At 42.9% G+C, this 12,473-nt stretch overlaps 1 protein-coding gene across 5 annotated transcripts in view; it reads left to right on the top strand.

Moving 5' to 3' along the window:
* LOC143817033 (uncharacterized) overlaps positions 1-12,473 on the top strand; it is a 160,309-nt gene that overhangs the window by 122,027 nt on the left and 25,809 nt on the right. For all 5 annotated transcript variants that reach the window (XM_077298085.1, XM_077298083.1, XM_077298084.1 and 2 more), the window contains 2 exons: positions 4,315-4,378; positions 5,829-5,878. In XM_077298085.1, coding sequence (XP_077154200.1) covers positions 4,315-4,378; positions 5,829-5,878 — 114 coding nt within the window. The remainder of the gene's footprint in view (positions 1-4,314; positions 4,379-5,828; positions 5,879-12,473) is intronic.

A 12,473-nucleotide genomic window follows, 5' to 3' on the forward strand; every position in this document is an offset into this window, starting at 1 on the left:
ATCCCTGCAGTACATGAGAGCATGTGCACATGCCGGAGTGGAGATCCCTGTAGTACAGGAGAGCATGTGCACACTCAGGAATAGAGATCCCTGTATTACAGGAGAGCAATGTGCACACGCTGGAGTGGAGATCCCTGTAGTACAGGAGAACATGTGCACACGCCGGAGTGGAGATCCCTGTAGTACAGGAGAGCATGTGCACACGCCGGAGTGGAGATCCCTGCAGTACATGAGAGCATGTGCACATGCCGGAGTGGAGATCCCTGTAGTACAGGAGAGCATGTGCACACTCAGGAATAGAGATCCCTGTATTACAGGAGAGCAATGTGCACACGCCGGAGTGGAGATCCCTGCAGTACATGAGAGCATGTGCACATGCCGGAGTGGAGATCCCTGTAGTACAGGAGAGCATGTGCACACGCTGGAGTGGAGATCCCTGTAGTACAGGAGAGCATGTGCACACTCAGGAATAGAGATCCCTGTATTACAGGAGAGCAATGTGCACACGCCGGAGTGGAGATCCCTGCAGTACATGAGAGCATGTGCACATGCCGGAGTGGAGATCCCTGTAGTACAGGAGAGCATGTGCACACGCCGGAGTGGAGATCCCTGTAGTACAGGAGAGCATGTGCACATGCCGGAGTGGAGATCCCTGTAGTACAGGAGAGCATGTGCACATGCCGGAGTGGAGATCCCTGTAGTACAGGGAGCATGTGCACACGCTGGAGTGGAGATCCCTGTAGTACAGGAGAGCATGTGCACACTCAGGAATAGAGATCCCTGTAGTACAGGAGAGCATGTGCACACGCCGGAGTGGAGATCCCTGCAGTACATGAGAGCATGTGCACATGCCGGAGTGGAGATCCCTGCAGTACATGAGAGCATGTGCACATGCCGGAGTGGAGATCCCTGTAGTACAGGAGAGCATGTGCACACTCAGGAATAGAGATCCCTGTATTACAGGAGAGCAATGTGCACACGCTGGAGTGGAGATCCCTGTAGTACAGGAGAACATGTGCACACGCCGGAGTGGAGATCCCTGTAGTACAGGAGAGCATGTGCACACGCCGGAGTGGAGATCCCTGCAGTACATGAGAGCATGTGCACATGCCGGAGTGGAGATCCCTGTAGTACAGGAGAGCATGTGCACACTCAGGAATAGAGATCCCTGTATTACAGGAGAGCAATGTGCACACGCCGGAGTGGAGATCCCTGCAGTACATGAGAGCATGTGCACATGCCGGAGTGGAGATCCCTGTAGTACAGGAGAGCATGTGCACACGCTGGAGTGGAGATCCCTGTAGTACAGGAGAGCATGTGCACACTCAGGAATAGAGATCCCTGTATTACAGGAGAGCAATGTGCACACGCCGGAGTGGAGATCCCTGCAGTACATGAGAGCATGTGCACATGCCGGAGTGGAGATCCCTGCAGTACATGAGAGCATGTGCACATGCCGGAGTGGAGATCCCTGCAGTACATGAGAGCATGTGCACATGCCGGAGTGGAGATCCCTGTAGTACAGGAGAGCATGTGCACACTCAGGAATAGAGATCCCTGTATTACAGGAGAGCAATGTGCACACGCTGGAGTGGAGATCCCTGTAGTACAGGAGAACATGTGCACACGCCGGAGTGGAGATCCCTGTAGTACAGGAGAGCATGTGCACACGCCGGAGTGGAGATCCCTGCAGTACATGAGAGCATGTGCACATGCCGGAGTGGAGATCCCTGTAGTACAGGAGAGCATGTGCACACTCAGGAATAGAGATCCCTGTATTACAGGAGAGCAATGTGCACACGCCGGAGTGGAGATCCCTGCAGTACATGAGAGCATGTGCACATGCCGGAGTGGAGATCCCTGTAGTACAGGAGAGCATGTGCACACGCTGGAGTGGAGATCCCTGTAGTACAGGAGAGCATGTGCACACTCAGGAATAGAGATCCCTGTATTACAGGAGAGCAATGTGCACACGCCGGAGTGGAGATCCCTGCAGTACATGAGAGCATGTGCACACGCCGGAGTGGAGATCCCTGTAGTACAGGAGAGCATGTGCACATGCCGGAGTGGAGATCCCTGTAGTACAGGGAGCATGTGCACACGCTGGAGTGGAGATCCCTGTAGTACAGGAGAGCATGTGCACACTCAGGAATAGAGATCCCTGTAGTACAGGAGAGCATGCAGAAGTATCCTAGATAGTGATGAGCGAAAATACTCTTTACTCGAGATTTCCTGAGCACGCTCTGGGGTCCGCCGAGTATTTTTTAGTGCTCGGAGATTTACTTTTTCTTGCCGCAGCTGAATGATTTACATCTGTTAGCCAGCATAAGTACATGTGGGGGTTGCCTGGTTGCTAGGAATCCCCACATGTACTTTATGCTGGCTAACAGATGTAAATCATTCAGCTACGGCAAGAAAAACTAAATCTCCGAGCACTAAAAAATACTCGGAGGACCTCTAAGCATGCTCGGGAAATCTCGAGTAACGAATATATTCGATTATCACTAATCCTAGAGTCACAGAACACATTCAGTATGTATTGAGGGGATCACCACACACCTGTGACACTAGAAGCCGGTTGTAAACTGCATATTTGGTGGTGTGAAAATGACTGGAAACTGACATTTCAATGTTTTGTGTTTTTTTTTTTTTTTTTTTTTTTTTTAATAATTCTTGACAAAGGTACCCATGGTCCTTAAATTTGTCCACTTCTTTCTCTGTAACAATTTTATAGTTTTTTAATGTATGTAGCTGGCATTCCTGTTGCGTTAATGTGCAAATAGCCTCTTCAGAGAGGAAGAGGATAGGAGCTCTAGAACCACCTATTGGAAGTAGTGACCCCAAGAGTTAGTTTTAACCCCGTAACAAGCATGACGTTGGGTAAGAAGCCAAGCCAGAAACTCCATTTGCTGACACGTGGTGGATTGGAGCAGGAGATATGATTTGGCAGGGTGTGGTGCCTCTGAGACAAGGTTTAAGGCATAAAGTTTCTCCTTGTGGAGAGAGCCAAGTCTATGTAAGGAGCCTTAGGATTGCTACATTCAATGGCTGGCAATAAAGTTACTGTCTTCTTTCTCTAAATAATGTATATTTATTTGTCACCAGGATTTTATACCCCAAAGTTATGGCATGTAAGTAAAGGTGCATTAGTACTGATTAAAGTGAATCTGTCAGGAGGATTTTGCTATTTAATCTGAGAACAGCGTAATGTAAGAGCAGAGAGTCTGATTCCATAGATGTGCCACTTATTAGGCTGAGTGCTTTAGTTTCAATATAATCAGTGTTTTATCATCAGGAGATTATCACTACAAGACTAGGTCTCATGTGCGGGCCGGTCAGGCTAATCTGTAACCACACCCCCACCACTGATTGGCAGCAGGCTGGCAATGTACACCGTACATCGGTGGTTGCCAATCAAGGGTGTGGGCGAGGTTATACACAGCTCAGCATTCTGACTACTGCTAAATCTATAACAGAAAACATGGAATTTTATCAAACCTGCACCAACTAATCTAGTAAGAGATACATCGCTAGAATCAGGGTCTCCACCCCTACATCATGCTGATCCCAGATTACATATCAAGAAACTGCTGACCAACTCTCTTCCTTACCTTGCTTGCAGAAAATAATTTTGCTGTATTAGAGAAATCTATAGGTGAAACTGTATGCCATTGAATTGCAAGTGCAGTTGTTGTTGGGCGTTGCACTTGACGCTCTCCTGTCCTTTTTCCCTATTCGCCACCTGCTGCCTGCAGGAAGCACTGTGCATATTGGAGAAAGGGAGAGAGGACGGAGAGCTGGAAGGGCAGTGCCCTCCCACTGTCTTTGTAACTCACTAGCATACAATTTCAACTATGGATTCCTCTAAAACAAAAAAAATGATTTCTACAAGAAAGATAAGAATTTAATCAGAATTAAAGCGCCTTTATACACATGCCCTTTGTTTAGGAAATAAATATCCTGATGACAGATTCCCAAAATAGTTTTGCATGGCTTATAAGTCTCCTTACGCTGCTCGGGACTCTCCACAAAGAGAAACGTTTTCCCTCAGATTCTCTGTCAAAGGTCTCTCACCCAGCCAAATCAGATTTCCTGCTTTGCACTGATGTGGGGCAAATACCCCGAAACATGTGTCTACAAATTAAAATTTCTGGTTTGGCTTGTGGCAAGGATCATTAAAGGGTCCATATTGACTTTTAGGATTGTTACATCAAATAGTTGGCGCTGAAGCTCCACTCCTCCTCTTCTCTGAAGAAGGCTATTCACACTATTTTTTTTTTTTTTTTTTATTAATACCAGTGTTTTTTCATTTAGTTACAAAGTACTATAAATTGTCAAAGAAGAAACACAGCTACGAGTGGTGAACAAAATGGAGATGGTAAATATTTATTACTATGATTTTTAATGTTAAATGACATGTCCAACACACAAAGTACATTTTAATCAATAGATCTTGAAAAAATAATTTCCACAATTGGATGTGTTTTTTTTTTTTTTTTTTAATTTTCTGTACTGAGATCTTATAAATGTGCTCCTGGGGAGGGAGCAAAAGAGAGTGTACAGACAGGACAGCACGGGATCACAGCTGATTTATTATGTGAGATAAAACCTTTCCATGCTGGTTTTTAACCCCTTTCCGACATCCTGTATAAATGTATTGCTCAAGTCAGTATTGGTTGTATGAGTGGGCTCACATCTATACAATGTAGCAATCTTTAAAAGTCATCATCGACCCCTTAATGAGCTTTGCCACATGACCAAGAATTGAAAGCCAGAAACTTAATTTGCAGATACGTGTTTCGGGGTATTTGCCCCTCATCAGTGCAAATCAGGAGATCTGATTTGGCTGGATGAGAGCTATGAAAAGGAATCTAAGGAGAGCGTTTCTCTTTGTGGCGAGTCCTAAGTAGCATAAGAAGACTTACAAGGCTATGTGTACACGTCAGGAATGTTTGCATAAAGTTCCTGACAAAAAACAGACTTTTTCCGCAGAAAATGCGCACTTGTTTTTTTTGCAGATTTTTAAAAAAAAATTTCTGGAGCTTCCCCAATTGAGTAATATAGATGGAAAAACGTGAAACATCCGCAAAATTAATGAACATGCTGCTTTTTTTTTCTGCGATGCTTTCTTTTGCAGAAAAAAAAGCAACATTTGCACAAAAATTGCAGATTGCGTTCAAACTATAGGATTCTTAATGGACGCGTTTTATTTTGCGGTTTTTATAGCGAAAAAACGCTAAAAATCCTGAATGTGTGCACATACCCTAAACCATCCAATACTATTTTAGGAATTTAAAGGGAACCTATCAGGATTTTTATTTCCTAAACAAAGGGCATGTATATAAAGGCGCTTTATTTTAAATCCTTATCTTTCCTGCAGAAATAAATTTTTGTGTTTTAGAGAAATCCATTTAAAATTGTATGCTAATGAGTTACAAGAACAGTGGGAGGGCACTCTACTTCTAAGGGTACCGTCTCACAAAACGATTTACCAACGATCACGACCAGCGATACGACCTGGCCGTGATCGTTGGTAAGTCGTTGTGTGGTCGCTGGGGAGCTGTCACACAGACAGCTCTCCAGCGACCAATGATGCCGAAGTCCCCTGGAAACCAGGGTAAACATTGGGTTCCTAAGCGCAGGGCCGCACTTAGTAACCCGATGTTTACCCTGGTTACCATCGTAAATGTTAAAAAAAAAAACACTACATACTCACAAACCGGTGTATCCAATAGCTTGTTCTACTACGCATATATCATTCTAGAAAACAACCTCAGAACCTCAGAATTCCCTCCCGTACAACTAGATAATATTTTTTTTTTTTGCAGGCCAGGCCATCTCTAAAGGATCACCAAAGCCTACTACAAGTGATCAGCAAGTAAGTATGTGTGAATTTATTTTTCCGGCTTTTGTATAGTATTAAGGAATGTTAATTGGTAACATAGGTGTGTGTGTGTGTATATACATACAATCATGGCAGAAAGGTGTTGGCACCCTTGAAATTGTCCCAGAAAATACAATATTTTTCACAGAAAATTATTTTAATTTCACATGTTGTGTTATACACACGTTTATTTCCTTTGTATATATTGGAACACTAAAAAAACACAGAAAAAAGGCAAATTGGACGTAATTTCACACAGAACCCCAAAAGTACTCTTACCCACAATTTTGGAAAGGCGCCAAGAATTTGGTCAAGTCACTTTGTTTCAAGCATGTGATGGTCATTCTCGCTCACCTGTGGCGAGTACCAGGTGTGGGCAATATGAAAATCACACCTGAAACCAGATAAAAAGGGGAGAAGTTGACTCAGTCTTTGCATTGTGTGTCTGTGTGTGCCACACTAAGCATGGAGAACAGAAAGAGGAGAAGAAAACTGTCTGAGGACTTGAGAACCAAAATTGTTGAAAAATATGAAGATTACAAGTCCATGTCCAGAGATCTTGATGTTCCTTTGTCCACTGTGCTTAACATAATCAAGGAGTTGTCCAGTAAAGAGAAAAGGCAGCACTCGCCGTACTGGTCGCTTGTTCTTTATTCAAGAGCAGATAAAACACATAGCGGCAGGGAGAAGAGATGGAGACAACGAGGGACTGTTAAATATGCTTATTTTGCACATTTATTTACTCAGGACTCTTTATCAGGTGCGATACTCTTAAAGAAAAAATGTTGTGATCTTTTCATAAAAATTGTAGTGGTTTATTGGATTGTCCACAGAAAAACCACATTGCAGCAAAACATAAAATAGGTGACATAGTTACGAACAGATTGTCCATTTGTCTATATCAGCGTTTGTTCCTCATCTTTCCTGAGATGGTAAAAAGCATCTGTCTGTCATGGAGTTAAAGTCATCATGGCTACCAGTTGTTCATTCCTTCTGTGTTGTCTGGAGTCCGTGGAGAATGATGGAGAAGCAGGCAGGAGGTGACCCCACGTGACAGCCTCCCCTCCTCCTAAGAGCTGTGATTATAAATGTGTCCCACAGACCACGTGTTATCTCTATATGGCGTTGACTTATACTCTGAGCTATATATACAGAAATAGCTTTTTGTAATGTCAGTGAAAGGCAATGTGCTCAGTACAGAATTGAAAATAAGAATAATTCAATTAATAATTAATATTTAACAATTCCCCCTTTTGAGGGTGACAGACATTGATTTGAACCCTCAAAGTAGATATATTGATAATAAGATCTTCTTTTCTTCTTCTTTGGCAAAATAATTTAGTAATAATAATAATATTGTTATATGTACTCAATAACATAATGATATATAAATTCATGTTATGGGAAGCCGTGACCAATATTCATATAAAATATATAATTATACTACCCTATACATAATTGAAGCATCTCAGGTCTGATGTCATCTGGTCTTCATCTTGATGTCTTCTTCTTGGTTCTTTTAAAGTAATCTTTATTATAATTCTGTAAATATTATAGAAACCATGTGTCACGTGTCAAAAGTCCATAAATTCAAATGTTGATAAGAAAACAAAGTCCATAGATGAAATGTAGCTTTAATATCTGTGCAGTGTCACCTGGACACACCTGGACTTACATTGGCTCGTCTTGGAAATCATCTGGAATCCTCCATATCATCTGCACTGGTCTTGGAACAGGTGTGACATCTTTGGTCAGCACAGCAAGGGTTAAATTGACTCTTCCTTGCTAATCATAGCACCATAGCCAGTCCTTAGTGCACAGGATACATGTCAAGATTGTTGGGTCTTGACAATTACCTTATTGTTCACCCGCTTTCATGGAAGTCTTATGGGTGATAGGAAACCACTGGAACATGATAAAACATAATAACACAGTTCATCTTAGCATTATAGGCTCATCGTCCTTTCCAATTGTGGTTGTCAGTTTAGATACTGTACTCATAGTTGTCAGTGATGGATGCTGCAGTTGTGATTGTCAGTGGTGACATGAATTGCAATTGACACAGTCTATTATTCAGAAATCATAACATTGTTACCTTATGGAACGAACTTCTGGATAACGTCTTTTTCTTCTTGCAACTTTTAAAAATCAATTGAATTTAGAAATATGAAAAGTCTTTATTAACGTTACTTCAGTATCTTGATTGAAGTCTTCATTCCCTATTCTATACCAAATCTGGTAATTTACCTAACCTGTAATGTACCAGCATACCATAGCAATCAATAATATCCATATAATTATCAGAATATTAATATGGAATTCATATTTGGAAAAATAAAATAATAATAAATAATACATTAACCATATTCTTCATATGATAGAACATTTTTATGTCATAAGTGTAATTTCTTTTTTTAACCCATAGATGTCAGTGTGTTTTTTTATGTAACAAGTGTTTCCATCTTTATTACTAAAAGTTTATTAATAAATTATATTTAATAGACCAATAATATGTAAGAATGTATAGCCATGAACCAAAATAAGAATATATGAATGAGTGAAAGAATTGTTGTATTTAACTCAGAATTGAAACATTTCTCTTATAATGAAACCATATGATCACTATATTTAACCCCTTCCCGACCTGTGACACAGCGTATGCGTCATGAAAGTCGGTGCCAATCCGACCTGTGACGCATATGCTGTGTCACAGAATGATCGCGTCCCTGCAGATCGGGTGAAGGGGTTAACTCCCATTTTACCCGATCTGCAGAGACAGGGGGAGTGGTACTTTAGCCCAGGGGGGGTGGCTTCACCCCCCCGTGGCTACGATCACTCTGATTGGCTGTTGAAAGTGAAACTGCCAATCAGAGCGATTTGTAATATTTCACCTATGAAAATGGTGAAATATTACAATCCAGCCATGGCCGATGCTGCAATAGCATCTGCCATGGCTGGAGACCCCGATCTGCCCCCACCCCACCGATCGCCTCCCCAGTCGTCCTTTTTGCTCCGATCTCCGTTCCGCTCCCCTCCTCCCTCTTGTCGGCTCCCCCGGTCCTCCTGTCCGCTCCCCAGGTCCTCCGATCCCCCCCCCCCCCCGTGTTCCGGTCCCACCCCCCCATACTTACCTAGCTCCGATGTCCCTCCCGGTGTCCGGCCGTCTGCTTCATGGGCGCCGCCATCTTGGAAAATGGCGGGCGCAGTGCGCCCGACGAATCTGCCAGCCGGCAGATTCGTTCCTGCACATTTTGGTCGCTGTGATAAGTTCTATCACAGCGATTAAAATAAAACAAATAGTAAATAAATCACCCCCTTTATCACCCCCATAGGTAGGGACAATAATAAAATACAGAAAATATAATTATTTTTGTTTTTCCATTAGGGGTAGGGTTAGGGGTAGGGTTGCACTTAGGGTTGCACTTAGGGTTGCACTTAGGGTTGCACTTAGGGTTGCACTTAGGGCTAGGGTTGCACTTAGGGTTGCACTTAGGGTTGCACTTAGGGCTAGGGTTGCACTTAGGGCTAGGGTTGCACTTAGGGTTGCACTTAGGGCTAGGGTTGCACTTAGGGTTGCACTTAGGGTTGCACTTAGGGCTAGGGTTGCACTTAGGGTTGCACTTAGGGTTGCACTTAGGGTTGCACTTAGGGCTAGGGTTGCACTTAGGGTTGCACTTAGGGCTAGGGTTGCACTTAGGGCTAGGGTTAGAATTAGGGTTAGAATTAGGCTATGTGTACACGGTGCGGATTTGGCTGCGGATCCGCAGCGGATTGGTCGCTGTGGATTCGTATCAGTTTTCCATCACGTTTACAGTACCACGTAAACCTATGGAAAACCAAATCCGCTGTGCCCATGGTGCGGAAAATACAGCGCGGAAACGCTGCGTTGTATTTTCCGCAGCATGTCAATTCTTTGTGCAATTCCGCAGCGTTTTACACCTGCTCCATAATAGGAATCCGCAAGTGAAATCCACACAAAAAACACTGGAAATCCGCGGTAAATCCGCAGGTAAAGCGCAGTGCGTTTTACGTGCAGATTTTTCAAAAACTGCGGAAAAGTCCACACAAATCTGCAACGTGAGCACATAGCCTTAGGGTTGGAATTAGGGGTAAGACTAGGGTTAGGGGTGTGTTGGGGTTAGGGTTGTGGTTAGGGTTGGGATTAGAGTTACGGGTGTGTTGGGGTTAGTGTTGGAGTTAGAATTGAGGGGTTTCCACTTTTTAGGCACATCAGGGGGTCTCCAAACGCGACACGGCGCCACCATTGATTCCAGCCAATCTTGCGTTGAAAAAGTAAAATGGTGCTCTCTCCTTTCCGAGCCCCGACGTGTGCCCAAACAGTGCTTTACCCCCACATATGGGGTACCAGCGTACTCAGGAGAAACTGATCAACAACTTTTGGGGTCCAATTTCTCCTGTAACCCTTGGGAAAATAAAAAAAATCAGGGCTAAAAAAAATTTTTTGAGGAAAGAAAACGTATTTATTATTTTCACGGCTCTGCGTTATAAACTTCTGTGAAGCACTTAGGGGTTCAAAGTGCTCACCACACATCTAGATAAGTTCCCTTGGGGGTTTAGTTTCCAAAATGGGGTCACTTGTGGGGGGTTTCTACTGTTTAGGCACATCAGGGGCTCTGCAAACGCAACGTGACGCCCGCAGAGCATTCCATCAAAGTCTGCATTTCAAAACATCACTACTTCACTTCCAAGCCCCGGCATGTGCCCAAACAGTGGTTTACCCCCACATATGGGGTATCACCATACTTAGGAGAAACTGGACAACAAATATTGGGGTCAAATTTCCCCTGTTACCCTTGGGAAAATAAAAAATTCAGGGCTAAAAAAAAATTTTTTGATAAAAGAAAAATTATTTTTTATTTTCATGGCTCTGCGTTATAAACTTCTGTGAAGCACTTGGGGGTTCAAACTGCTCACCACACATCTAGATTAGTTCCTTGGGAGGTCTAGTTTCCAAAATGGGGTCACTTATGGGGAAGCTCCAATGTTTAGGCACACAGGGGCTCTCCAAACGCGACATGGTGTCCGCTAATGATTGGAGCTAATTTTCCATTCAAAAAGCCAAATGGCGTGCCTTCCCTTCCAAGCCCTGCCGTGCACCCAAACAGTGGTTTACCCCCACATATGGGGTATCATCGTACTCAGGACAAACTGGACAACAACATTTGGGGTCCAATTTCTCCTGTTACCCTTGGGAAAATAAAAAATTCTGGGCTAAAAATCATTTTTGAGGAAAGAAAAATTATTTTTTATTTTCACGGCTCTGCGTTATAAACTTCTGTGAAGCACTTGTTGGTTTAAAGTGCTCACTATGCATCTAGATATGTTCCTTGGGGGGGTCTAGTTTCCAAAATGGGGTCACTTGTGGGGGAGCTCCAATGTTTAGGCACACAGGGGCTCTCCAAACGCGACATGGTGTCCGCTAACGATTGGAGCTACTTTTCCATTCAAAAAGTCAAATGGCGGGCCTTCCCTTCCGAGCCTTGCAATGCGCCCAAACAGTGGTTTACCCCCACATATGAGGTATCGGCGTACTCAGGAGAAATTGCCCAACAAATTTTAGGATCCATTTTATCCTGTCGCCCATGTGAAAATTAAAAAATTGAGGCTAAAAGAATTTTTTTGTGAAAAAAAGGTACTATTTCATTTTTACGGATCAATTTGTGAAGCACCTGAGGGTTTAAAGTGCTCACTATGCATCTAGATAAGTTCCTTGGGGGGTCTCCTTTCCAAAATGGGGTCACTTGTGGGGGAGCTCCAATATTTAGGCACACGGGGGCTCTCCAAACGCGACATGGTGTCCGCTAAAGATTGGAGCCAATTTTTCATTCAAAAAGTCAAATGGCGCTCCTTCCCTTCCGAATTCTGCCGTGCGCCCAAACAGTGGTTTACCCCCACATATGAGGTATCAGCGTACTCAGAACAAATTGGACAACAACTTTCGTGGTCCAGTTTCTCCTTTTACCCTTGGGAAAATAAAAAAATTGTTGCTAAAAGATCATTTTTGTGACTAAAAAGTTAAATGTTCATTTTTTCCTTCCATGTTGCTTCTGCTGCTGTGAAACACCTGAAGGGGTTAATAAACTTCTTGAATGTGGTTTTGAGCATCTTGAGGGGTGCAGTTTTTAGAATGGTGTCACTTTTGGGTATTTTCAGTCATATAGAACCCTCAAATTGACTTCAAATGTGAGGTGGTCCCTAAAAAAAATGGTTTTGTAAATTTTGTTGTAAAAATGAGAAATCACTGGTCAAATTTTAACCCTTATAACTTCCTAGCAAAAAAAAATGTTTCCAAAATTGTGCTGATGTAAAGTAGACATCTGGGAAATGTTATTTATTAACTATATTGTGTCACATAACTCTCTGGTTTAACAGAATAAAAATTCAAAATGTGAAAATTGCTAAATTTTCAAAATTTTCGCCAAATTTCCATTTTTTTCACAAATAAACGCAGAAATTATCGACCTAAATTTACCACTAACATGAAGCCCAATATGTCACGAAAAAACAATCTCAGAATCGCTACGATCCGTTGAAGCGTTCCTGAGTTATTACCTCATAAAGGGACACT

Source organism: Ranitomeya variabilis, chromosome 3 (assembly GCF_051348905.1).
Source record: "Ranitomeya variabilis isolate aRanVar5 chromosome 3, aRanVar5.hap1, whole genome shotgun sequence".
Classification (NCBI taxonomy): Eukaryota; Metazoa; Chordata; class Amphibia; order Anura; family Dendrobatidae; genus Ranitomeya; species Ranitomeya variabilis.